Genomic DNA, 27,889 nt, shown 5'->3' with positions numbered 1-27,889 from the left:
CTCTTCTCAGTTGCCACCTTCCCCAGGTTCTCGCGGTGCCCTGAAGGTGCCCGCCGTTGTTCCACCCCGGTTCCTGGCTTTAATCCCAGCTCGGACCATTCATCTCCCACTCGCTGAGGAAGCGGGGTCCTTCTGCCTCACGATTCCCCCCTGACATCTCGGTGCCACCCTGGCCTCCTGGCCCCTCTCTCCCGCCCGCTTTCAGCAGAGCGGCACATGAGGGATGTGGCCTTCGCAGCCAGAGGCTTGGGTTCAACCGCTACTCGGCCCCTCTGAGCTACGCTTTCCTAATCTGTAAAACAGGGATAATGCTCCCTGCCTTGCAGGTCATTGTGTGGGAAACAGGATTCTATGTACCGGTGGCCTTGCAGCTCCAAAGCCCCGTCCAGATGTTCTGGCATCGGCCTTGCACTATTCTTTCCCACCTTCTGCTCCTCATAATGGTTGCAGGCTGCATCTAATCAGCTTGCTTTCTGAGTTTCTCCAAACAACTTCCCCTCTCCCTTTCCTCCTCCCTGTCCTCAGCCGATGCCACCGGGCCCCCTGCCAGGGGCGCTGACAGTTTCCCAACCTCACTCCCATCCCTCTGTCTCAATAGCGGCGTGTTCAGAATCCTCATTTATCTCCACTGGGCCGCAGCCCAGTCCCCACCGTGGAACGACCTGTCAACCCTGAGCAAGACTGTCGTCCATAGCGGGAAAAGATTTTACAAATTCCACTGACGATTTTTTTGAATGTGAAAAAAAAAATTAAGCTTTACTAATTTATATCCTTGCTTGGTCTGTATGGCAGACTGTGGGATGTCGTGTTTGGCCTGTGGAGTGTCCTCAGGGAAGAGAAGGTTCCGGAAAAACATGGCACCTCCTCTTGTTTGTGTCTGGCCTATCACAACACGTAACCCACAACAGTGCTGGGTTTACGGGGTCTTTCAATTATGTCGTCAGGTTTTAACGAAAACAACCCTCGCCACGGGGAGAAGTGACTCTAAAAAAAAATTCCTGCAAAGAAACAGGATTCAAAATAATACTAATAGCATAATCGCCAAGTAATGATTTTTTTTTTTAATTCAATGCTGCCGCTTCTCCTCTGACATGTAACCAACCATGTTCCAAAGTAAAAATGATCAGGACCTCTCAGACATGACCCAAAACGGACCCCAGGGTCCAAATGATCAAGAAGGCTGTATGAAATAATATATCGTTAATAACAGACTTTGCCCTGGGGGCGCCTGAGTGGCTCCATCGGTTAAGAGTCCGACTCTTGACTGTGGCTCAGGTCATGATCTCACAGTCGTGAGATGGAGTCCCTCATGGGGCTCCTTGCTGGGCGTGGAGTCTGCTTGGGATTCTCTCTCTCTCTCTCTCTCTCTCTCTCTCTCTCTCTCTCTCTCCCCCCCCACCCCCCGCTCGCACTTGAAAGAAAGAAGGAAGGAAAGGAGGGAGGGAGGAAGAAAACAGAATGTGCTGGGAAACAGCAGCTAATGATAGAGTAAAAGCCATCTGGATTAGAAACACATTTAAAAACTCCGAGATGCTCAAACTTTGCTGTATAGTTGGGTGGAAGTATAGATACCTCTAACGTGTCTCTCGGTATTTGCGAGAATCTATTTCCACAATAAAACACATGAAGAATTATCTTTGTGCAAGCTACTAAAGAAAGGATCAACCCCCAGGCATATATTCCCAAACGTTAAATGACTTCTTGAATAAAAGTAAGCTTTTCCACCAACTCTGTAAGGGTCGTTGCTGATGCCCCGACTGGAATAAAAAGGAATCCAGGTGAAGTCATAGAGGTGGAGAGCACTCTATGGAAAATTCCCTCACCGCAGCACTCACAGACAAGCTATTGCCCCGAGGAAGTAAAAGTCAGAAGGAGACAAATTGCTAGAGGAAGTCATCATGCGGTTCACTCTATGAAACAAGACCTTTAAAATCGAATGGCATCTTTATGGAACGTGATGTCAAAACATCACGAAAATCCCTGGACCCCTTGAGAATTGCGGGCTGTGTCTTGGCAAAGAAATGGTCAGACTTATAGATGAGCTATTCTTTTGGGAAAAAAAAAAATGGGTGTTTCACATCTGCTGCCTTTTTCTATGATGACAGATGGCTGTCAGTCATATGCTACCTGCTAGAGCTTTTCAACAAAAACCAACCAACCAACCAACCAAACCCCAAAAAAAGCCAAACCCTTCCAAGTATTCCTCTGGAGGCTGACACACCAGTCCATCCCCCCAAAGGAATAGAAATGTCTTCCCTGTTTTTAAATAGGTTTTTCTTTTTCAAAGTACTTTTTTCTCTTGGGGCACCTGGGTGGCTCAGTCGGTTGAGCGTCCGACTTCGGCTCAGGTCATGATCTCACAGTTCGTGAGTTCGAGCCCCACATTGGGCTCTGTGCTGACAGCTTAGAGCCTGGAGCCTGCTTCGAATTCTACGTCTCCCTATTTCTCTGTTCCTCCCCTGCTCATGCTCTGTCTCTCTCTCCTTCAAAAATAAATAAAAACATTAAAAAAAAATTTAAAAAAAAAAAGTACTTTTTTCTCTTTAACGTACAGGAGAACGTTGTGCGATCGGGTAGGGCAGGTGTCAGCACCAGAATTCTGAGACTTATTTCCTTGTTGGTCAGTCTAGAGTCAGACATCTGCCCGGTTTTGTCTGCTTTGCACTTCAGGCAGGGCTGCTGGTCAGGAGACTTGTACCACAGAGAGAACCTTTTGAAAATGGAAACAGTTCCATCGTTACGGGGTTTGTTGCTAGAAGCCAACTCCATTTGCACACTTAAAAAACTGGAAAACTGGAATTTTCTAATGTACCTTACATCTGTTAGGAACCACTAGCTGACCTCAGGGGAGATGGAAAGCTACCAGCCAAATTTCGACACCAGCATCACACAGTTGGTGAATGTGAGTGAAAAATGAATAGCGTGGTTTCATGAGTGCAATCAAGGATGGCCTTCTTCCATCTTGAGCTGAGATACCTTGTCGGCTATGGCAGCATTAACACCAAGTATCAAAATAAACAGAACTTGGAATTAGACTGTGAATTGTTGTGTCTAGAGGTTTAAAAACTAATAAAATAACCATCGTTACGTAAGATGTAACCTATTAGGAGAAGCGGGGTGATGGACACACAGGACTTCTCTGTGACTGTTTTTTGTAACTTCCTGTAAATCTATAATGACTTGACACCCCCCCCCAAATTAGATAAATAAACAAACGAAGCTTGTTTAATCACATTGTAGTGTATAACATTGATACATACAAGAATATCGTCACTGAGGGTCATTTCTAGTAAGAGCAAGTTGGGTCAAGGGTAACCTGGTGAGAGCCAGGGAAGGGATTGCAGCCAAGATGCCATCACAGCTACCCACAGTGGTGACTTGGGGGGACAGAGCCTCACAGCTGTGGAGTGGGTTGTACCCCACTTTTCAGCGTGGGTGACAGAGGAAGCCAAGGGCCTTCCAGTGAGGCCCATCTATATCTTCACTCCTTAGCCTCGCCGGTGGTTGAAAATGGCCAGCTGGAGTGTCCCCAAGGGTACAAGAGACTGAATCTCACTCACTGCCAAGGTAAGGATGACCGGGGCCAGGGCTGGGCTTGGGGAGGGGAAATGATGAAGGTCTGATGGTGCCGGGGCACTACCCCCATCCCCAGACAGAAGGAATGGTGTCGCTGAGTGGTCTTCTCTGGGTACCGCTAAGCCCCAGCTTGGGATGCTATGGGGGCTGCTGGTTCCAGGAGCCTAAGGAAGTCGGAGAGATAATGATAGAGCAAGCCTAGAAGGGACCTGGTAGCTGAGCCTGTCCCTCCTCCCATTTCCACCTGTCCCCACTGGACCTGGGCCAGGTGGGTCTCTAGAGCTGTGGGTCTGTGTGTGAAGGTACTGCCCAGGTCCCTACATGTTTACTCACCTCCTGGGCCAATCTCCCTGGATTGGGAGGACTTTTGACTCCAGGATCAAGTCAGCCTGAGTTGATGGGGACCTCTGTGGACTTTCCCCAACACCACACCTTCAGCTACTCATACCTGCCTCCCACAGCTAGGAGGGGGAAGAAAGAGGGAACAGGGGGCCATAAAGTCTAGCCCATGATCCTTGCTGGCCTGCTGACAGGCTCTCTAAGGCCACCAAGGCCTGGAGCACTCTGTATTACAGAGCCCCCAGAGGGGCAAGGCCCAGAGGCACCTTAGGACAGATGGGTGGGAGGTGGGTCTCAGCTATGGCTTTGTCACTACAGGGAGTTCCAGTGGAGATGGGGAGTGGGATCAGGATGACTGAGGGTCCAGAAGCCTTCACTGAGGGGCAGCTGTTACCACTGCGCCGCTAAGGCTCTGAGCAGGGAGCCGCTGTTGGCTATGGGCCTGGCGGTAGGAGAGGTGAGCAGGGCCTTCCAGCTGGGAGGCTCCTGAGGCTGGCAGAGGTCAGTGGGGAGCTGAGGCAGCCTCCCCTTTGGGGAACTAGACACACTGCTGTCTGTATGACTTGCTTTGAATGAAGCTGGGTTAGAGACAGGGGATTGACCCAGATGGCTTCCTAGGTACCTCCCCCTGGAGGCTTCTTCAGGAGAGAGGGATCTGAGGGAGTCCAGGGCCGGGGTGGGGGGGTGGGGGGTTTGGCTGTCTGCTGTGGGGTGCCAGGCCCAAAGGGGATTTCTGGACCATGGATAAAGTGCTTGGACCAGGCAAAAGGGCAGGCCTCTGACCCAGCCCAAGGTCAGACTCCCCTGGGGGCAATGGGGACTAGTAGACTAGACAGTGGGTGTGGAGAGAAGTCTTTAGTTTTGCCCTTGGAGGGTACAGTAGGGCCATTCATATCTCAACTGTCCCCAGTGGCCTCTCCTCCTGGCTGGTTTCCCAGTGCACAGGATTAAAGTTATTCCCAGGATTTCAAATGAGCTCTCAGCCCTCCCTCCACGGAGCCTCAGGAATATAGGAAGCCAGGGGGCCCTCCCCTAGGAGACCCTGCCCCCTAAAACTCCCCCTTCCCGTGTCTGTAGGCTTGGTCTCCATATCTGGGAGGGGACCTGCTCACCTCTACATCCGTGTGCATCACCCTCCTCTCTCTCTCTCTCCAACCTTCTCTCCTTCCACGGGACAATTTTGGGGTCTTGTCATGAGCTGCATGCGTTGTGCTAGGTGCTTAGTACACAGTGACAGATAAACACGGAAGCTGCCTCAGGTGAATACAGATGCTTAAACCATTACACCCCACGGGAGAAGTGCTCTCACCGGAAAGAAGTTCTGGGTGCTGTGGGATCCCATGGTGGGGACCCCTTCCCAGACTGGGAGGGTAGGAGAGGGGCTTCAGGTGACACCTCACCTCGACTTAAGGAATGAGTAGAGGTGACCAATTAAAGGGGATGCGGGCATTCCAGGCCGAGGAAACAGCACAAGCAAAGGAACAGTTTAGGCCGGCTGAAGTACAGCCTGTGTGCCCACAGGAGACGACACAGACATCCCAGAGCCTCGTCGGGGCCAGCTGCCCACCCACAGGCTGTGGGGAAATATGGTGGAGGGCACTGGATGCCCTGTGAGGGTTTAGGAGCTCCCTCTAGGAGGTGAATGGGGACCAGAGGCATGTCAGATTTGCATTTAGGTACTTAGACACATCACTATGGCCACAGTCCAGGGGCAGGTGGGTCTGTTCCCTTTCCTAGATCTCAGTAGCATCTCCCCATGCACCTCCCTCCCAACAGGGTATCCTGCCAAAGAGTAGTTGGGCCATCTTCTAAACCTTCATTCCTGTGCTTACTGCACAGGCTTCCCTGAAGCCTGTGGGTGAGCATGCGACTCCGGTGACACTGGGTCGCGCCATGTCTAATCTCCCGGCCCTGGAGGCAGGAGATCTGCCCCTCACGGATCTTCCTCACTTACCATCATCGACAAGGGTGCCATCACCAAGACTTCTTGGAGCTTAGAGTAAGGGTTGGGATTTCTCCTTGGCAGGAAGAAGTTTCCAGCATGAAATGTTTTTGAGATCAGAAGGGAAGCTAATGTCACTCCCTTGTTTGAAGAACAGCATGTGCCCCCACTGGTCTTGGAGGATGTGTGGGGCCTGCCTGAGGCCTTCCACCTCCTGGAAACATAGCCTCTGGCCTCCTGCCTCCTCGACCTTGCTGGGCCCCTCTGTCCTGCGGATGTGTCCCCCAGACCTGCAGAGATGCTTCAGAGTCTCTCCAGGAAGGCTGAATAGGAGGGACTGGGCAGATGGTTCTCCACTCTCCAGCCCGAAATGTGCCCTTATCTGCTCCCCCCCATATGCATCCCAGCATGCTACTTACTAGCTGGGTGCCTTTAAGCAAGTTACTCCTGGAACCTGCTTCCTCACCTATAAGATGAAGCCCCGTGGACCTACTTGATAAAATTGTTGGTAAGAACTGAATGGGGTATCATAGGTAAGCCACCTCGCCTGGTACCTGGTGCATAATATGCACTCAATAAATATTCACTTTTAATATTATGACCATTATTACCAGTTAGCGGACTAAGTGATTTGCAATTTTTATCTTGTTTTATTCTCCTAACAAGACTATCTGGTAGTTACTATTTTTTTTTTAAATTTTTTAAGCGTTTATTTCTGAGACAGAGAGAGACAGAGCATGAGTGGGGGAGGGGCAGAGAGAGAGGGAGACACATAATCTGAAACAGGCTCCAGGCTCTAAGCTGTCAGCACAGAGCCCGACGCAGGGCTCGAACTTACAAACCGCGAGATCATGACCTGAGCTGAAGTCGGTCGCTCAACCGACTGAGCCACACAGGCGCCCCTGGTAGTTACTACTAATGTCCCCATTTTATGAATTAGGAAACGGAGGTACAGAGAGAGGGACCACACTTAATAGATGGCAGCTCCATTGTTGTCTTTTTTTTTTTTTTTTTTTTTGAGAAAGTGTTTGCAGAGCTCTGCACCGGCCCCTCCCCTCCGTCCAGCCTCGGTGGGGCGGGCGCTCGCTCACCTCCTCCAACCCCACAGATATCAACGAGTGCCTGACCCTGGGCCTGTGCAAGGACTCGGAATGCGTGAACACCAGGGGGAGTTACCTATGCACCTGCAGGCCTGGTCTCATGCTGGACCCGTCCAGGAGCCGCTGTGTGTGTAAGTGCTGGCGGGGGCCAGGGGTGGGGGACACAGGGAGGCAAGATGGGATCCTCAGGGTCCCCCGGCCAGGCCCAGAGCGGTAACTTCCCCCAGGCTCCATCCCAAGGCCCGGGACCTGTGTCTCAACCGGGAGCTGGGCCCGATGTACAAAAACTGACCTGCCCCCGCCTGCTGGAGCAGAGATGGTTACGACTTCAGTTTGGGTTTTTGGCATTTCTTTGGGGGCTTTGCGGCTGGGGATTTTCTGCTTCTGTGTATTCTCTAATCCTTTCTGTCCTATCTGTTGCCTCATTTACTTTGAGGGGGCGGGTGCGTGTGTCGCCTCTGTTCTGATGTCTGGCTGAGCTGTGGCTGCCTCTTCCAGGGCCCGAGCTTAGCAGCCTGGTCACTTGGCTGCAGCCCTTTCTTAAAGGGCCTGTCTGGAGCGTGAAGGCCTGCTGCCTGACCCCCAGGCCTTTCCTTAAAACGCGCGTCCCTTATGGTTCAGAACGTGTGTCTGTATATGTGCATGTGTGCACCCCCAGCCAGCTGTTTCCAGCGGCCTCTGTGGTTTCCTGCTAGGAGAGGCCCAGGCTGGCAGCACCCCCAGATAGCAGGACTGACGCCACGGCCCAGACAGGGCTCTCCTTGGGCAGGGAGGCCCGACCAGAACTGAATAAAACCAGTCCCGACTGGCATCTGGAAAGTGGCAGCCCAGCTCAGCAGAGCTCCCTGGGGCTGGCCCAGCCCTCGGCCTACAAACCGCCAGGTACCGGGTCTGGGGAGGCCACAGGATGAGCAAGACTCCAGTGCCACCCAGAGGGAGCGTCCATGTGAAGGGAAAGAGGAGACTGGACCCAGTAAGCGTCTCCAGAGAGAGGAGACAGTAAAAAAGGCTTAAGAGGGGACACCCAGAGAGTGAGGAATCCCAGAGTGGGGAGAACACGTCTGGCGGCTCTCAAGAAGACTTGATGGTGACCAGACATGTGATCAAGGCCTCAAGAGACGTATAGCACTTTCTTCTCATCTCACCCCCCCCCCACTTAAGATTCCTTTATTAGGCAGGCATAATTCACACCTGAAGTGACTTTGACTTGTTAGTGCCAGAAAGAAAGACTTAATACAGGGAGGCAGAGATGGCCCTTGGGTGTTCTTTACTGTTTCTCCCTGCCTACTGTTACCCCCTCCAGCTGATGATTTACCTCCCTGTAGGCAGAGAGGGGCAGGCATGAAGTTTCTCTTCTCTTCATTTCTGAACTTTGCCCTCTTCCCTGCCACCTGACCAGGGCCAGTTAGGGCAGTCTACAAGGGTCCCTCTGTGCTGGGGCAGTCTCCTGATACTTTCAGCCGGGTCACCTCCACCCTGGGGCTCAAAAGGACCGAGTGCCACCACACTGGTGGTGCAGAGCCTGCTTGGGATTCTCTCTCTCCCTCTCCCTTTCTGCCCTTTCCCCACTTGTGCATGTGCTCTCTCTCAAAATAAATAAGCTTTAAAAAAAAATAAATAAAAGGACCGAGCCATTCCCTACAGTACTGCAAGGGAAGTAGCTGCTCAAAGCATAGATTATACCTGGAGACCCAGGCTCATGCACTGACCAGTGATTGACCTGTGTGTGTAGCACATAACCTTTGACAAGGAACCTTCACATACATCATTGTGAAGAAAGTATATCAGACAGGGGGTGCCTGGCCCCTGTGACTCTTGATCTCATGTGACTCTTGATCTCACGGTTGTGACATTGAACCCCACGTTGGGTATAGAGATTACTTAAATAAATAAACTTTAAGAAGAAGAAGGAGAAGGAGAAGGAGGAGAAGGGGGAGAAGGAGAAGGAAGAGGAGGAGGAGAGGAGGAGGAGAAGGAGAAGGAGGAGGAGAAGGAGAAGAAGAAGGAGAAGGAGAAGAAGAAGAAAGAGAAGGAGGAGGAGAAGGAGGAGGAGGAGAAGGAGGAGGAGGAAGAGGAGGAGGAGGAGGAGGAGAAGGAGGAGGAGGAGGAGAAGGAGGAGGAGGAGAAGGAGGAGGAGGAGGAGGAGGAGGAGGAGGAGAAGAAGAAGAAGAAGAAGAAGAAGAAGAAGAAGAAGAAAGAGGAGAGGAGGAGGAAGAGGAAGAGGAGGAGGAGGAGGAGGAAGAAGAGGAAGAGGAGGAGGAGGAGGAGGAAGAAGAGGAGAAGAAGAAGAAGAAGAAGAAGAAGAAGAAGAAGAAGAAGAAGAAAGAGGAGGAGAAGAAGGAGGAGGAGAAGGAGGAGGAGGAGGAGGAGGAGGAGAAGGAGGAGGAGGAGAAGGAGGAGGAGGAAGAGGAGGAGGAGGAGGAGGAGGAGGAGGAGAAGGAGGAGGAGGAGGAGGAGGAGGAGAAGGAGGAGGAGGAGGAGGAGGAGGAGGAGGAGAAGGAGGAGGAGGAGAAGAAGGAGGAGGAGGAGGAGGAGGAGGAGGAGAAGGAGAAGGAGAAGAAAGTATATTTATTAGTCAGGAGTCTTTGGGTTGCAAGTGACAGAAACCCAACTCAAACCACCGCAAGCAAAAATAATTAATTGCTCCACACAACTGCGAAGTCCAGGGGTAGGTGTGCCTTAGGCTTGGTTGGATACAGGTATTCGCAGTGTCTTTAGGATGCCTCTTGCTATTTTCTTTGTGTTGATTTCATAATTCCTTCAAAGGTGGCCACTAGACACTCAGACACTCCAGACCTACATCTCCCAGCCTTGCAAACTCCAATTTAAAAATAGAGGAATTGGGGCGCCTGGGTGGCTCAGTCAGTTGAGTGTCTGACATCGGCTCAGCTCATGCTCTCACGGTTCATGAGTTCAAGCCCCATGTCAGGCTCTATGCTGACAGCTCAGAGCCCAGAGCCTGCTTCGGATTCTGTGTCCCCCCCCCCCCCGCCCCCCGTCTCTCCTCTCCTTGCACTCCGTCTCTCAAAAACAAATCAACATTACAAATAGAGAAGTAAAAAGAATCTCCTTTCTAATAATCCATGGAAAGTCCCAAAGCTGATTATTATCACTGGGCGTACTTGGTCAAGTGCCCGTCCCTGACCCACTCACTGTGACCAGGGCTATGGACTCTCTCAGCTAGGAAGTGGAGTCAGCCTCTACTCCACATGGACAGAGTGAGAGGCAGGGTAGATCCCATAGGAAGCCAGGGTGCTGTTACCAGAATACAGGGGCATAGATGCCAAGCAGGCAAAAACACAGGTGTCTACTCCCCATGGAGTTAACATCATCCTTTTTTTTACACATGAGGACGGTAAAGCCCAGGGAGTCATGTAGCTCCTGGCGGAGCAGGGATTGGAACTTGGCCTGCTGAGTCCTGGGCCCTGACCTGGACTTCCCCAGGGTCATTCTTCCCTTAGTTTTGAGTGTTGTGTTGTCTTCTCTGCCCTTTTCTCATCCCTTCGTCTGGCCCTACGAGGAAGTCAGTCCCTTCCAGTGTGGCATGGCCTCTTTGTCCTCCACTGAGATAACGTACAAGAGGATAATCTTTAATACTCATTATCAAAAGACGAGAAAGGAGACAATGGTGATGGTATTATCACCGTGTAAAACCAGCATAGCTCACGCCCACGGTGGTGCCCGGGATTTTGATTCGTGGATCTGACCATCCACCTACACTGGTCCAGCGAGCTTTTACTGAGCATCCGCATGCACCGGACCCTGCACAGGGTGCCTGGGCTACAAAGACGGCCCAGACAGGGTCCCTGTCCTCAAAGCTCCCCATCAAGCCTTTGGCTCTCACCTTGTCTCATCTCCCCAGGGTGACTCCGGCCCTAGAGCACACTGCTCCCCACCCAACCCCAGGCCTGTGGTAAACACTTGTTAACTTGGCATCTGGAGACAAGCACATACATCCCCATATCCTGCCCTCAGGCCCTCCGTGTGAGAGTGGGAATCAAGGGGCCCCTCAATCAGGTAACGCAAGGAGAGACACCAAAGGCTTCCACTGTGATTATTCCTCCCAACGTTCTTTTGAGCCCTTTCAGTGCCCAAACCTGCAGACTGAGACTCTGAGACTCGGCTGGGCCAGCTGGGTGTTCACTGCCAGCAGCCGCTCCCATCACCTGCCCCCCTCCCCCACCCCCACCCTGCACTTCCCCCGTGGCTGGCCACCTGCCCACCCCACCTGTGGTGTCTGTTGCAGCCGACAAGGCCGTCTCCATGCAGCAGGGGCTGTGCTACCGGTCGCTGGGGGCTGGCACCTGCACCCTGCCTTTGGCCCAGAGCATCACCAAGCAGATCTGCTGCTGCAGCCGAGTGGGCAAAGCTTGGGGCAGCAAGTGTGAGAGATGCCCCCTCCCTGGCACAGGTAAGCATCTTGCCTGGTCTCAGCTCTGGCCACCCAGGGGCTTCCTCCAAGCCAGTGGCCACTTTCTCCCACCTGGGCCTCACCTCCAGCCAGAAGACCCTTAGTCTCTTCCATCCTTCCTGCTCAACTCCTTACCCCAACCTGGGTCCCTCCTCCCCTGTTGCCACAATTGCTTGTCCCCCAAAGGGAGGGAAGGGAGGGCCCTGGGCTCCTGCAGGAACGGCACCTCTCAGCTTGGCCTCTGACCCCTGACCTTGCAGAGGGCTTCAGGGAGATCTGCCCTGCTGGCCACGGCTACACCTACTCGAGCTCACATATCCGCCTGGCCATGAGGAAAGCCGAGGAGGAGGAACTGGCCAGGCCCTCCAGGGAGCAAGCGCAGAAGAGCTATGGGACCCTGCTCGGGCCAGCGGAGAGGCAGCCACTCCGGGCAGTCACTGACACCTGGCTGGAGGCCGAGACCGTCCCTGACAAGGGTATCTGGGCTGGGGGAGGTGCCTGAGGGATTCCCCTTCTCCCTCAAAGAGCCACTGGGTGTTTATCCCGGATCCATGGCTTCCCAACTCTGGAGCATTAGGGGAGGGAGTTTAGAGCAGCAGCGCCGGGAGCCCTGCTCTCCTGGCCTGGCAGGATGGGAAGGTCTCACCTCCTTCCCTACCCATATGGGGTCAAAGGTGCCCACATCCCAAGGGTTGCCGGTGGAAGCGGGCAAGGTCAGCCGCAGGCCCCACCCCAACCCATCAGGCCTTCCTGGCCCCTGGCCCCTGGTCCCATGGCCCCGGCCACACAGCTTCTGGGGCTGGTGCTTGCTTCAAGGCCTGAAGGTCTAGTAGAGAGACCCTGGGGAGTCTGGACACTGTCGATCCCCTCCCCTGGCCTTAGAATCAGAGTGCCAACTCCAGCTCAGTCGCCTCGGGCCGGGGAGGCACAGGCTGGAAAGAGATGGCCTGAGACACCCCTGGCAGGAGCCCCAGGAAGCCAGGCTGCAAGCACACCCGGGTCACTGGTAGCCCTGAGCGCAGGAGGCCAAGGACACACTAGGACAGGACAGCTACATGATGGCCAAAATTGCTCCAGGAATCTGGAATAGACGGGGAAGTCCGGACAGAGCCCCAGTCATGGGAATTGGACGCTGGCCAGGCCAGGAGCAGCTCTTCTCTTTCTAGAACCGTTGCCCTGGGCCGTAGCCCACGGCAGAGGGTGGAGTGACCTGGTGTGGCTGGGAGGCTTGAGAGGGAGGAGGTGGCAGAACAAAGAGGAGAGTTATATCCAGGACAGATGGGTGGATGGGCCCGGGAAGGGGTGGGACTCCCATCACAGGGGCCTTAAAGGAAGGCAGGAGGCTCCCTCTCACCCAGGGAGCCACGTCATAGGCCCTCCAGACCTGGCCTTCTGGGGTCTGTGGTGGCCAGTGCCTGCAAGGCCAGGAGGGGCAGAGGCTGTACTCTCTCCACTGCTGACCTCTGGGGACAGCTCAGGAGGTCAGTGACTGACCGAGCCTGGCCGTGGGTGGAGGGAAGGAGGCGGCCCGGCTCTCCTCCCTGAGCTCATGCTCTCACCTTTCCTTCCCAGGAGACTCCCAGGCTGGCCAGGTGAGTGCATCCAGGGATCGGCCAAGCGTGGCAGAGAGCGGGGCACGGTAGCCACTGAGACTGCAGGGCACTGTCCCCTGAAGGAGGAAAGGGAGGCAGAGGGGTTATGTGTGGCGTGTTACCTGGAGAGACGCTGGCATTGGGGTGGGGGGGGACTCACCCAAAGACCTAGTTTTACCCCAAGGGAAGTCAGAACATCAACTCTTGTGCAGGCAGTCTCTCATTTGGGGTGCTCTGGGGCCCCCCTCAGAAAGGAAGTAGGAACAGGTCCTGTACTGCAGCTAAGGTCTAGAACTGGTTCCAGACGAATTCTGGACGCGGCACTTTCTGAGCCTGGTTTGCTCACACCGCAGGATCTCCCCTGTGGGTGGCTTGTGGGGAAGTAGAAGCAGAGATGTGGCTGGCCTCACACCCCTTCACTCCCTTCCCTGCACCCAGGATTCCCCCAGGAAGAACCGAATCCTCCCGGAAAGACATCCCACAAGAGTGAACCTGCTTTTTCCCTCGCCAGTCTGCCGGTCCCTACCCTGTCCCCTGCCCCTCCAACCTACATACCTGACTGTCCCCAAACCCCGTTCCTCCAGTGAGCTGCTTCTCTCCCCAGAGAATCACATATTGTCCTCCCAGACCAGAGTCCACTTCTGCGTCCGCACAGCCCCCAGCCTTGCTCCTGGCCCGCTGTCGTCCCCTGCCCCTTCTCTCCTCCTGGTTCACCACTGCTGTCTGTGAGCTGTGGTGAGGGACGCCAGGGATGGCCTGGGGGACTCGGATTCACCGCACTGGTCCTGTGACCCTAGGTAGGCTAGTTGACCCCTGGAGCTTCTGTGACTTTATCTGGGCTCCTAGCATTGAGATGATCATTGAACATTGCTGGTGCGACACAGATCTGGCACACCACATACATCAGTTCACTTAATTGTTACAACCTACTATCATAGGATAGTTGAGCAGATTAATTCAGACAGTGGACATAAAGCGCTGGCAGAATGCCCAGCATCTAGGAAAAACTCCTCAATGCCTGGAATGAATGAGAGAGTGATTAAGTAAAGTGGACAGGAAGCCCCGGGGGCAGGGGTGAGTGTGATGGAAGAAAGAACATCAGAGAGGTGACAAAGGATCCAACTGTGACTGCCTCCTCTATTCTGTGCAGGTCACAACCAGTGTTACCCAAGTACCTGCCTGGGTCCCAGGTGAGTCCCTCCTCCTAGCAGCTCCCAGGAAAGGGAGACCGTAGAGTTTGTACCCTGGGCTGAGGCACGGGGCTCATACCAGATGAGGTCGTGGGTGGCGTGACACGCGAAGGCTTTTTTTTCTGGGTGCTCTATACACTTAAGGTGCTGCAAGGTCGGTGAAAGACACAGAGATGTTTTGCGAATATTTCCCTAAACACCTTTCCGCATTTCACGGTGCCACTCAGCATATAAACGAGACCAAAGAGGAAGCACTGATGAAGCAGGGGCCCGTCAGGTCCCCGGAGCCCTTCCCCGGGGGCCTGTCTCCCCTTGGGAAAAGGTTGGAGCTCTGCAGAGGCCAGCTTGCAGAGGGTCACTGGGGTTGGGGACAGGGCACTGTTCAGGGGCTCTGTCTCCAACAAGCTAGCTGGCCTTGGCCAGGTGGTCGTTTCCACGAGCCTGTCTCCTGACCTGTGAAACGGAAGCTGAGACTGGATGTCCTGGCGGACCCATTCGAGCTCTCAGATTCTCTGACTCTATTTGGAACAGACAGATGAGGAGGTCAGGACAGAATCCACCCTAGGCTCCACCCCTGGTTCTCCAGCTGGAACAGCAGGAAGAGGGAAGGGCCACTGCCAGCACCTCTGGAGGGCACACTGTCTGGGGGTGGGAAGGCAGGTGGCCAAGGGGCCATGGCTCATCTGCTCTCTCCTCTCCCCCACCGCAGGCAATGCCACAGAAAGACCAACACCACCACTGCCTGGACAGGAGATTCCAGACAACCCGGAAGAAGAGCGAGTGACCACCCCCCATGATGGGCTGGAGGCCCGGGGCCCCTCAGGTACCTGGCAGTCTGGCGAAGTGTGGCTGGTCAGAGCCAACTCCGGGCCTCCTCGCCCACCAGATGAAGAGTCTCTAGTGAATTCCTGCTCATCTCATCCCAGGGGGCCCCTAATGAACACAGCAGTCCTGTCAGGAGCACGAGTCAAGTGGGGAAGGAGAAAGAGAAGGGAGGCCTCGGAGGCTCCTCTTACTCAGAGACCTTCTAGGAGAACCCAGGGGCCCTCGCAAGGAGCCTCCGGGAGCCTGGCTCCTCCCGGCTGTTGACCCTGAGTCAGCTGAGTGCTCCGGCAGCGAGCAGCCTCCTGCCCACGGGGCCGGCCAACTTTCGAGAAGGAAAGTGGTCCTGTTCTCAAGGTTGTTTAACTGTCGGGGAGCCTGAGCTCCCCCTCTCCGGTGGGCTACAATGGCGAGGGGTGCGGGGTGGGGGAGATCCCTGGCAAATCCACCTTGCTCTGCAATGCGCCCTCCTCAAAGGCTCATTGTCTGCAGAACTGCTGCTCCCTGTGCACAGGTGTGCTCACACGCGCGTGCCCTCACGTGTGCCCTCACGTGTGCCTCGTCAGGGGCTGGCTGATCTCTTAACCTCACAGACTGAGCTCACGTCAGGGGAGCGGGTATTTCCGGAGTTCTTCCACCAGAGAGAGAGAGACCAGGCTGCCGGGTGGAAGGAACAGCCCAGAGAGTGTGGGGTGGAGGAGGCGCTGGCCTTCCCAGGCCCGAACCGGGGGTGTCCTGCCACCCTTTCCAGGACCTCTCTCCTCGGTGCTCAGTGCACTGCATCAGGGAGCATCCTTATCCCCCTCTGCTGGGCAGGCAAGATGAGCTGGGTTAAGGGGATCCGTTGGGGATTCTCCGACCAGAAAAATGGGCCTGGAGGGAGGGACAGGGGCGGGGGGAGGGGGCAGGAGGAAGAGCCCAGGTGAGGCTCAGCAGTGGCTCTCAGCTCTGTGGGGGGACAGAATCCCCCCCTCGGTCACCACCCACAGCTTAATCCCCCTTCTCCCCTGCCTTCCCCCAACCTCACCCCTCTGGGAGCATACATAGAACCTGGCAGGGGGTCCCCATAAGCCTCCCCCAACTGACCCAGACTTGGAGCCAGGCCAGGGACAGGCTAGCCTTGCCAACAGGCCGGTATGCACATTCGGTTCTGTCCTGCTTAGCAAATGCCGTGAAGCCTTGCTGTGCACCAACACAGGCATCGCCCCAACCCATTCCCCTGGGCCTCCAGGGTGACCTCAGTACTGTGGGGCAGGGCAGGGGAGCCCTGGGTATGTGGGCTTCCGGCCATGACCTCAGGACAGACACAGAGCCTGGACATGTCCCTCACCCATTCATCCAATCAGTGGTTCATTCAGCACGCTCTAGGTGCCAGGTACACTGCTAATATTAAGGACACAGTTCAAAAACGCTAGAGTTTCTGCCCTCTATACGGCCTCAGCGCTGAGTCCGGATGGGTCAGCAAACTGTTTCTGAATTCAGCACCCACCTCCCCACTTTTTACCCCACCACCCAGGGAGTCCTCGTTTAAATTACTTCAACAGGTTTCTAAGAGCCCCGGCCCTGTGCCTCCCGCCCTGTCCGTCAGCCATTTGCTACCTTTCTGAGCAAGATGGCATAGCCAGATGAGTGGTCTTTTGGAGACAGCTCTGATCATACCCCACCTTGCATGACCCCCTTTCTCATAGGCCTCTCTGAACATGGCATTCAAGGCCTTGTTCAGTTGGCCCCAGCCCACTTCTCCTTTCTTCCTCTGGCAGTTCTCCCCCAACACCCTGCTTACCAGCGCTGTCTGTCTGTCTCTGGGACTGTGGGTGAGAGCCATGCCCTTATTCAGAGAGGACTTCAGGTGTCTGAGGGTCCCCCTGCTGGGACATGGCCTAGTGGAGCCCACTGGGTTGTGGTCAGGGGGATGTACTACTGGGAGCTCCCCCCTGGGACTCAGGGTCCTGGGAGGAGTGCCGTGGGGTGTTATACAAGGCCATGCTACATGTGGATATGGGCGGGCCCAGCCAAGAGAGGGGTGAGGCTTCTGTGGGTCCTCTGAGGCCCCTGTGCCCTGCGTCCCACCCTCTCCCCACCCTACCCCACTGCCCCGCTCCCCTGCCTTTGCCTGTCCTCGCTCCCTTATGACCTCTGCCTCGTTCTGTCACAGGCATTGACCGGTGCACCGCTGGAGCCACCAACATCTGCGGCCCTGGAACCTGTGTGACCCTCCCGGACGGGTACAAATGCCTCTGCAGCCCCGGCTACCAGCTGCACCCCAGCCAGGCCTACTGCACGGGTATGCACTAGGGCATCCTGGGCTCGCTCGGTGACTGGGGACAGAGCCAAGAGTCCAGGCAACGGAAGGCCCGAGCACTGCTGTGTGCTCCGAGGAGTTGAAAAAGAATGCTGTGGCTGTAGACAAAGCTCACCTTAACCTTGGGGAGACCAGTCTCCGAGAGCACCATCCGATGAGTCTCCAGGACTCCGGAAGAGTGCAAAGCCCCTCAGGACTTCAGCCCATTCCTGGAGCCCTCAGCTCTGAGGTCAGCCCACGCCTCCAACTAGCCATCTTGCTGCCTACAGGGCAGACCAAGGCCTACCCTAGTTGGAAATGTCTCCACTGACCACCCCCTCCATATTTTTATTCAAGAGAGAAACGTTCACTGTGCCTTGAAGGAAAAGAAGTGGTCAGGAGGCCACTGGGGGAGGGGGACATGGGCAGGGAAGAAGAGCTGGGCCACTGGCCCAGGCCCTTGGTTCCGGAGTGGGCCCTAGGGGCAGACTTCGTGACCCCAGCCTTAGAGATTTTTCGTCTCCCTGGCCTCCTCTGTTCCCTCATCCCCTCCTTGACCCGCAGCAGCATCCCCTGTCCAGCTCCTAGCATGGGCAGATTGCTGGCAGGTGCCCAAAGAAAGGTCTCCCTGACCTCCCTCCCCACCTTCCTCTGCTCAGATGACAACGAGTGTCTGAGGGACCCCTGCGCTGGAAGAGGGCGGTGTGTCAACCGAGTGGGTTCCTATTCCTGCTTCTGCTACCCTGGCTACACGCTGGCCACCTCGGGGACGACGCAGGAATGTCAAGGTAAGCCAAGTCTGCCTCATCCCTGGGATAGGCACAGGACCCCCCTAGAGAGTACTGAGGTGGAAGAGGATCCAAGCATTCACAGCACCCAGCCACTGCTCTGCAGCGTGTGGAGCACGCGAGCTGTGAGAACAGAGACTCAGGGCAGTGACCTGGCCCTGGGAGGAAGCCGACCCCTACGCTGAGACCAGAAGGAGAGTTTCAGACCTGCAAGACCGCAACATTCACAAAGGCTCCGAAGAGGTGTGGCTGGAGCTGAGAGTGTGAGGGGTCTGGGGACATGGCTGGAGATGAGGACTAAAAGCCTGGTCCCCAAATTCTGAGTGACTAGGAGCCGCTTTCATTTTGGGTAAGGAAGGAGACGCGTGAGGACACCGACTGGGACTCCTGGCAGACGGGGGAGCAGACTTTGCAAGAGGAGCGTGGGTCCTCAGCAGCTCAGAGACCTGGCAAGTCTTTGCGCTTCCCTGGGAAGGCCTGGCCCCCCGCACGAGGCCCCCGGGCAGAGAAGCTTCCAACACAAACCCTTGACTCTCCAGCATTTGTACTGCAATGCAAAAACCCTCTGCATACATTTTTATGAATGAACTCACAGAGAATATGATGAGGCACTTTCCAAGCAGGGCCTTAAGATGCATAACCCAGCTGGAACACTTCACGGGAGAACTCTTCCTGAGGCTCGCATTGCTGGTTCTGGCTGGGGCAGCCCAGCAGTCACCCACAGTCCCGCCCTGGAGGCCAGGAGGCTGTGTATCCAGACATTACCAGGGACCCCAGGTTCTAATCCCCCAGAGATCTCGTCTGCAGAGACCAAGCCCGTCCGGGTCTCCTCACTTGCTATGGGGGAGAGGGAGTAGGGGAGAACAACCAGCTAGCTTAATCAGGGTGGGGGATTGCACTTGATCATACGAAGCTCATCTTCCCAGCCCCGGTCGGTAGAAATCCTTACCCATTTTATAGTTAAGCAAACTGAGGCTCAGGGAAGTGAATTGAAATGCCCAGGGACCTCGTACCGAGTTGTGGCAGAGCCAGAAAAGAATCAAAGTCATTCTGGTGTCAAAGCGTGGTTTGCTTCCAAAAACATGCACAGAGAAGGAATGGAGAAAGCAGAGAGTGTTCCAGAGAAAGGGAATGAACCATTTCTACAGAGGGCAGAGTAGTGACCAAGCCTGGCAGGCTCTGGGAATAATGATAAATCCAGTGTGACTGGAGCATGTGGTATGTGGAGGAAGTGGCAGGAGCGGAGGCCAGTGTGTGAAGTCTTGAGTGCCAGGCTGAAGGGTTTGGACACCATCCCTCAGGCAGTGGGCAGCCAGTAGAGGTTTATAAGCAGAAGGTGGCGACGCGCTCAGCTGGTCCTCAGGGAGGTGACTCAGCAGCACTGGCCGGTGCTGTAGGTCAGAGGCGCTGCTCTCTGTGGGTCCAGCCCAGGGCACCGGCCCCAGGAACAGGCAGTGGCTGCTGCCGGGAATGGCGTCACCGGTCCCGGATGTCTCCGCCAGCCCCGGCAGCTGGGGAGGGAGGTCAAGGTCAGCTTCAGTGCTTCGCCTAGTGGAACCTGGCTGCCCCGTGATGGGACCTTATTCGGGATAACATCCCCTTTCTAAAGTCTGCCAGTCTTATGAAGCAGCATCTCATTATTTAATTATGTGTGAATTATTTCATTAATTTGTGTAACGAATTAATATAAATTATAACAGTTTCTAGAAGTAAAATTAATGCAATTGATTATTATAAATTGTTCGCATGTTAAATATTTTTTTATATTTTTAAGCTTACTTATTTATTTTGAGAGTGGGGGAAGTGCAGAGAGAAGAGAGAGAGGGGGTCCCAAGCAGGCTCCGCACTGCCAGCGTAGAGCCTGATGCAGGGCTCGAACTCACGAACCGTGAGATCATGATGTGGGCTCAGATCAAGAGTCAGACCCTCAACCAACTGAGATACCCAAGTATTTTTTAAAAACATTTACTTCGCAGGGTGCCTGGGTGGCTCATTCAGTTAAGTGTCCAACTTCAGCTCAGATCATGATTTCATGGTTTATGAACTGGAGCCCCACATCAGACTCTCTGCTGTCAGAACAGAGCCTGCTTCAATTACTTTGTCTCCTCTCTCTCTCTCTGCTGCTCCCCTGCTGGTTCCCTCTCTCTCAAAATAAATAAATAGACTTAAAAAAAAAAAAAACCATTTACTTTACTAATAAATATGAGCATCTCTTCGTACATTAGCCTTGGGGTTTCCTTATCTGAAAATTGCTTGTTCCTATTTTTTTGCTCAGTTTCCCAGTGGCTGCTGGTTTTCCCTGGGGCTCTTTGGGAGTTTCTTGTATATTCCAGATACTTGCCTGGGTTTAGATATTGTAACTCTCTCATTTCATCCTCTGTCCGTTAACCTTATCCACATGTCCTCCTTTTTAACAGAAATCCTTAATTCTAACATATTGAAATTCACCTTTTTGCCTTATTTTTTATGCTTTTAGGGCTTTATTTAAAAAGCCCTTCCCCATCCCAAGGCCACAAAGATATCCTTCCACGCTTTCTTTCATAAAAGTTAGTTCACCTTTTACAGCATGTTTTAATCCATCTGGAGTCTGTCTGTACAGACGTTATGATCTGGTTTTGTTTTGGTTTTCTGGAGTTTTTTTGTTTTTTTTTTTTTTTTTTTTTCGTTTCTATGCCTGTCGCTCTGCACAGAGCAAGTCCGCTTTCTCAGCCTCGTCTATCAGTCGCCCTGGCCCTGCCGGTCTGTGAGCTCTTCCTCAAGTACCCATGTGTGGCTCTGCCTCTGAGTTCCCTTTCCTCTTCCCCTGGGATCCCAGCTTCTCGAAGTGAGGATGAGTTATTTCAGAAATGCCCGGAGAGGTATTGCAATGCAGGCTCCAGTACTGCGAGGGCAGAATCCCTGGATGTGGGCCCGGGGGGTGTGACTTTTACACCTTCTGCCAATGACTCCGCTGGGCACTACAGTGGTACAAAGTACCGCTCGGATGAAAACACTGTCCATAAACAAATGATTAGTATTCCATTCACGCAACAAGCACTATTTGGGGTTCTGTGCTGGACATTAGGGACATTCGGATAATAAGAACCGTTCTCAGCAGTCGGAGAGAAAAAAGCAAGTAAATGAACAGTCACTATAGTGGCTGAGTCCTAAGGGAACCCTGGGGAGGGACATATGGGGTGGAGGGGAGAGGTCAGCCTCACCTGAGAGATGAGTAGGAGGCAGCCAAGCTAGTGGGCAGGAAGCCACTCCGGACAAGCAAGCAGGACATGCCCAAGTTCAGGAGCAGGTCCTGTGTGGCTGAGGCTAGGAGGCAGGAACCAAGGTGGGAGAAGCAGACGGGGCCAGATCATGAAAGATCTCACATGCCAGGCCTAGGAGACCAGATATTATAGGGTAAGTTTAATGCTAGAATAATAATAGCTAACATTTCTTCAGCGGTTACCCTGTGCCAGGCAGGCACTGTGCTAGGCCCTTCGCTTGGATTATCTCTTCTGATCTGAGTAGGGACCCCATGAAATGTTTGAACCAGTGCTGGGGGCCGGGGGGCAAAAGTAAGTCCTCCATTGATTTGACTGTGAGGACAAGGAATGGGGAGGGGCCAGAGCAACCTTGAGTGGGTCAATTGAACCAGTCCTTGAAATGGAGGTAGGACACTGCTGACCGTTAAGGCAAAGAAAGATGCTCCAAGTGGAGACATTTGTATGAACAAAGGTTTGGTGGCTGACCAGTGGGGACCAGCAAACACAGCAAGGCTGGGGCCGAGCGGCAGAGGCCTTGTGAGCCATACTGAAGCATCAGGGAACCCCAGTAGGGGTTTAAGCAGGGGAGTCGCATGAGCAGGGTCAGACTTTTGAGCCACTGTGGGGCACCAGTATGCTTTGGGACAGTGGAATAAACCACTTCAGTAGATTCACGGCTGCCTAAGATGCTATCTTTCTGGTTGTTTAATCCCTAACCTTTGAGAAGGCCCTTAAGAACTCTAGGATCAGACCTCTGGAGGATGCATTGGGGTTCATGGGGGGGCTTTATTGGCCTCCTCGGATCACGCCATATGGACGGCCGGGTGACCTCAAGACCAGCCTTTGCCTCAGGGTGGGAAGACAGCTTTGAGGGTTCCCAAGGGCCTTGGGAGAAAGGAACTCAGGAATTTGCAGGGGCCTGAGCTAGATCAGTCTCAGAGCTGGCATAGGAGCCCCCCCACCGATCACGGCTGCAGCAAGGATGCCTTTTCCTGCCTGGGCCTCAGCACGGGCATCCTTGTCCTGGGCCTCTGAAGGGATGCCCCGGGACCCCTGCAGGGCTGACGCCAACCCAGGACTCGTTTCGTGTGTTCACAGACATAGACGAGTGTGAGCAGCCAGGGGTGTGCAGCGGGGGACAATGCACCAATACAGAGGGTTCGTACGACTGCCAGTGTGACCAGGGCTACATCATGGTCAGGAAGGGACACTGTCAAGGTAAGAAATGGGATGAGGGAGGGCAGCCGGCCGCCCTACCCATCTCTTGGCCCCTCCCCAGGTGCTGGCTACCCCCACCTCCCCTTCCAGCTTCTCTCCGACTGGGCCCCTTGATGCTGAGCCCACTCTAATGGACAGAGATCTGTCTGGGAATTCTTGAGGCCTTCCATCCCCTTCAATGATATTTTGGCATCCTGTCTGCCCCCCAAAGCAGGGGAGCACAGCAACTTTATACACACGAGACCCTGGGAACATCCCTCCGTACACCTCTTCCCCTGGCCTTGAGTCACACTGCTCTCCTATATGACGGAGGAGAAGCCAGTCTCTCTGGGAGGTGCTTGCGGCCTCAGCCATGACCGACTTGCTAAAACTTGTTAGGCCATGAGCTCCTCAGGGCTGGACCATATCTTTAGATGACCCCTGTGCACACACCTGATAAATGTCCCGCATTGGACAAACGTTAGCAAATGCTAGCGGAATGAGTAAAGGAATGAAGAATGATTGATGGAGCCCCAGTCCTTGCTCCCTTTCCCAGGCCCTGCCAAGAGGTGGCTGTGACATTGCCAATCAGTCTCCCCACAGACTGGCTTGGAGCTGCCACTATCACACCAGCTCCTGGCAACTCTCCCACTACCGCCTCCTGGCCAGGCTGGGGTGGCAAATGCTCGAAAGAGGCCTGGGTTGTGTGCGAAGAGTGGTGGAGACAGGAATGAATGAGGGTAAATCAAGGCTCTCTCTGGAAAGAAATCCTGTCCTGGATCTGAGGTTAGGACCAGACACCTCTCAGCCTCCAGGTTCTTCCTGGCCAGGACTTGCCTGATTGCACAGGGTCCTGGAGGTGAGGGATGGGCTTTTATGCCTTATGATGGGAAGGTGTGCCTTCCCAGTGCCATTAGCAGGGAAGCTAGGTCTGGGGTCCTAGAAGGTCTTAGCAAAGGGGAGACATGGCTGGGGGTGTAGGGCAGTCTGCCCCCCCCCCCAGGGTGTCACCTTCTCCTCTCAATGCCTCCCTCTTGGTGATTTCCCTTTCATACTCTGGACTACACATGATCAAAGCCAGAATGGCCTCTCTTTGTCCTCATAAGCATGATGGAGGCACACAGCCTAGCATTTTCCAGGAGAATGGAGAGTTGATGAGGGCCTACCATGTGCCAGGAGGTGTCCTAGTACTTGACAGATTACCTCATTCAAGCATCACAACAATACATTTAAGAAATTTTTTTAATTTTTTTTTTTTTTTTTTTGAGAGAAAGAGAGAAGGACAGAGTACAAGCAGGGGAGGGGCAGAGAGAGAGGGAGACACAGAATCTGAAGCAGGCTGCAGGCTCCAAGCTGTCAGCACAGAGCCCAATACAGGGCTCGAACCCATGAACCATAAGATCATGACCTGAGCTGAAGTCGGACATTTAACTGACTGAGCCACCCAGGCGCCCCAGACAACATTACAGATGTGACGTTAGACTTTATTAAAAAGAAAAGCAAACCCAAAGGAGATGAACCAAGAAAATACCAGGACATTAAAAAGATCAGATTTATACAAACCAGTCCATGTTAAGGGCATAGGTTCTGTAGAGACAGGCCTGGGTTTGACTCTTGTCTTGACATCTGAAAATGGAAACCATAATGCCCATCTCGGAGGTTCTTGTGAGGATCAAATAAGCTAACACGTACAACAAGACTTTCAGTGAATACGGGGGAGTGTTTCCATCTGAAAGCCCCGTTCTTTTTTCACCTCTAGACACCCCTCACGCTGCAGTCCACGCCTCCAGATTGTCCCCTTCCCTTCCGGAAAAGTTCCGGAGGGAACTTTTTCCGGAGGAAAAGTTCCAGACACACACCTCAACTGGGAGGTCAGGCTGAGTTCCTGGCCCAGGCCAGACATTCAGTCTGCTGAAAGAAAGGCTGATGTAGCCTGCACACTTCTCCAGGTTTCCATCAGTAACCACAGACCCAGCCATCACCCTGGGAGCCCAGTCAATTTCCTCCCCCTCTTTCTTCTCACTCCAACTGAGAAACCACTCTCTCCACTTAAACTCAAAGTCTCTGGTGGAAGGCCTGAGTGCTCTGGGCAGCAGCCCATCCAAAGTCTCAATGGCATTTCCGCCATACCAGAAACTCTGGGTTCCCACAGAAAGGGGTTGGATCCCCTTGCAGACTGCCTGGGCTTTGCTGTGCCCCAACCACATCCCAGGTCTCCTGCGCTTCTGGCCCCTGACCGAGCACGCTCCGCCTCCCACCCTGTGCTCTCACAAGGAGCGGAGATGGGCAACCTCACATTTCCTCATGCAAAGAATAAAGCCCTGGTTAGGGAAGATCCAGGACCCCAACTTGTACAGACAAGTTGGCAAGCTGGTCCCTGGCGTGCCTGTTTCCCTGGGTCCTCTGGGGTCTCTTCAGAACCTCATACCAATAAGGTGTGACATTTTAATCACGTGGTCTCATTCTTGCCCCCAACTACCAAGATATTAGAACCCAGCAAAATATACGATAATTTTAGATTTAAATTCAAACCCTAGACTAGGGAGAAAAATCCAGCTCTAGTCCACATACCAAGGGATCGATGGAACAGCTTCAAGATATCTGGTGACATTAGAGCCTTTGCCCTTAACACGGACTGGTCAGAAGTGGAATCTACTTCATCCGGAATCTTTCTCTGGCTCCTTTTGATGGGCTTGGCAGATGGCTCTGTTACATGCACTCCCATGTGGGAGAGCCTTTCCTTGGCTCATGGGGTGACTAAGGGCTGCTTTGATCTTCTGCCTTGCCTCTCCCACTTGCTGACAGACCTCTCACATACAATAATCGTGGCTGGGGCTCTGATCCGAGGAAAGAAGCCAGCAGTGGTGTGCCGGGCTAGAGTATGTTATGCTACGTTAACAAGCGACCCCAGCCCTCATGACTTAGAACACAGCAAAGTTTACATCTGATCAGTGCTACATGCTCATCGTGGGTCAGCTGGGGATCCTGCCTCATGTTTCTTCACTCTAGAACTAGCCTAAAGGGATAGCCAGCATCTTGAACACGGCCAGTCTCCATGGAAGAAAGGAAGAGTTGCTCACAGTTATGCCTTGGTCCATAAATTATATGCGTCATAGCTCATCAGCCAGCACGAGTGCCCTGGTCCGACCCAAAGAACCGGGAGGCACGGGACGCCTGGGTGATCCAGTCAGTTAAGCATCTGACTCTTGATTTTGGCTCAGGTCATGATCTCACAGTCCGTGAGTTCAAGCCCCGTGTCAGGCTCTGCACTGATAGCACAGGGCCTGCTTGGGATTCTCTTTCTCTCCCTTTCTCTCTCTCTGCCCGTCTCCCACTTGCGTTGCATGCACACAGACACTCTCTCTCTCTCTCTGTCTCAAAATAAATAAACTTGAGAGAGAGAGAGAGAGAGAGAGAGAGAGAGAACCAGGAAGCACAAGCCTACCTGGCCCAGCAAGGGGAAAGCTGGAATATTTAGTGAACAGCATCAATACCAGGAGTCTCCTAATGCCCAGTAGAGGACACTTTGTGCAACACCTCCACAGATGTGCCCAGAACATTTGGGGCAGGACAGGCATCAGGGCTCTTTGCTCCTGGTGAATCTAATCTCCTTCTTACACTACCTGATCCCTGTAGGAGAGATGCAAAGGTTTCATTTTTTCTCAGTGTGGTCTTAGAAAAGGGTCCTCACCTCTGTCTCTTTATCTCCCGAAGCAATGATCACTTATCACTCCCAATGGCTTTGCTCATCCTTCTTCTGGTACCTCAGCTAAGGCCGCAGGCCATGGAGCTGGCTGCTCTCTAATGAGCAGCCAAAGTTGGTGGTCCTAGATCCTTCAATCCCCCTCTTCTGTCTCATTCTCTTCAATTCTGTCTTTACAGAGATCCTTAGAATAGGTTAGCCCAGTGTCACCACAACCCAACCAAGAGCTGTTGGCTACCCTCTTTCTAGAGACGAACCTTATCTCATTGTCCCCAAGATTGCCTTGGGGGCCTGGGTATTTCCTTGCAGATACCCAGCTGAACAACCGCCTGCCCTCTGTATACCTTCCTCTTCTGGACCCTCAGGGTGAAGTTTTGGCCTTGAGAGGGCCCAGGTGCCCTGGGATAGAGGGCTTTGATGTGGCCCGGCTTCTGCAGACCAAACAAGGTCAGAGGAGACTTATTTTCACTCTCCACTTCAGGGGCCATATCGTGTTCTATAACAGCTGCTGGCTTTCGTCCCTTTGCAGAGAGCCTGCGTTCTGACCCTTGGCCCTGCCGCCTGCATTTCCTCCATGGGTGCTGAGCAGATCTTCCTCTTGGGCAGTAGGTCTTCTGCATCTGCATAAGCTGGTGGACTTCCTCCAGGAGAATGACAGTTCCCGATTTAGGAAGAGTAGATCCTCTTGTTTCCTCTGGAGCTCAGTCAGTCTGTCTGTCACTAACAGTGGCTGGCAGCCTCACCCTTGAGCCCGAGGCACATCCTGCCTTCCTGCAGTCCCAACCCAGAGTTCAGTCCCTGTGTTATGACCTCCCGAAGTCCGCCCAAGTCCCCTGTGTGCCTTGAATGAGGACTTCTGGGTATGTCAGGTCGTATCAGGAAGAACCCTGCCTGCAGCCCCCCCGGGAGCAAGATCTCTGTCCTCCCCCTCGCTGCCCCAGGCTCATCCTTTCGGACTCTCTCCCGGATCTCACCAGAGTGGGCATTGGCAGCCCTACATGCTTCTCACCTGGAACAAAAGTCTCTCCGGCCAAGAAGCCTTGCCAGCCTCCACCCTTGACTCTGCATCAGCCTCAGGGCTGGTCTTGGTCACATCCGAGATTGGGGGTCCTCCTCAGTCCCCATTTCCTGCTGCAGGGGAGCCCATTTTGCCCTCAATGCCCAGCGACCTGTTCTGGGGTCTCCGGGACCTGCCATACCAAGCATGTACGGTCCCAGTAACGTAAAGGAACAGGATTCACCAAGGCAGATAGGAAGGCCCTTCCCAACAGGCCAGCTCATGGAGTAGAGCTCTCCCACCCTCCCACAGCTGTGGTGACCACGGCCTCTTGCCCCACCCAGGGAGTCTCCCTTTCTAAAGTTCTTCTGTCTCTTTTGTCCAGGACAGTGGGTGGGAGGTGAAGCTGGGAACACCAGACAGGACTCACTTTTTCCTAGTTTCCATCTGTACAGAAACTGGCATCCCTCCCTCTCCCCCACCAAGGGCAGGGTCAAGGATTTGCTTCCTCTCAGACCTACCCATGTGCTGTGGTTCCCGGCGATGACCAAGGGTGGAGATGTTATTTTGCAGATATCAACGAATGCCGTCACCCTGGCACCTGCCCGGATGGGAGATGCGTCAACTCCCCCGGCTCCTACACTTGCCTAGCCTGCGAGGAGGGCTACAGGGGCCAGAGCGGGAGCTGTGTAGGTGAGGGCTGCTTGCCAAG

General features: G+C 53.9%; 1 protein-coding gene across 1 annotated transcript in view; it reads left to right on the top strand.

Moving 5' to 3' along the window:
• LTBP2 (latent transforming growth factor beta binding protein 2) overlaps positions 1 to 27,889 on the top strand; it is a 106,261-nt gene that overhangs the window by 64,557 nt on the left and 13,815 nt on the right. Inside the window, 11 exon segments of the mRNA XM_023255858.2 lie at positions 3,493 to 3,567; positions 6,966 to 7,088; positions 11,204 to 11,368; positions 11,629 to 11,844; positions 12,941 to 12,960; positions 14,111 to 14,150; positions 14,860 to 14,973; positions 17,128 to 17,256; positions 17,913 to 18,041; positions 22,379 to 22,498; positions 27,751 to 27,870. Coding sequence (XP_023111626.2) covers positions 3,493 to 3,567; positions 6,966 to 7,088; positions 11,204 to 11,368; positions 11,629 to 11,844; positions 12,941 to 12,960; positions 14,111 to 14,150; positions 14,860 to 14,973; positions 17,128 to 17,256; positions 17,913 to 18,041; positions 22,379 to 22,498; positions 27,751 to 27,870 — 1,251 coding nt within the window.

The sequence above is a fragment of the Felis catus genome, chromosome B3 (assembly GCF_018350175.1).
Source record: "Felis catus isolate Fca126 chromosome B3, F.catus_Fca126_mat1.0, whole genome shotgun sequence".
Lineage (NCBI taxonomy): Eukaryota > Metazoa > Chordata > Mammalia > Carnivora > Felidae > Felis > Felis catus.
This window is presented reverse-complemented; position numbering and strand designations above follow the sequence as displayed.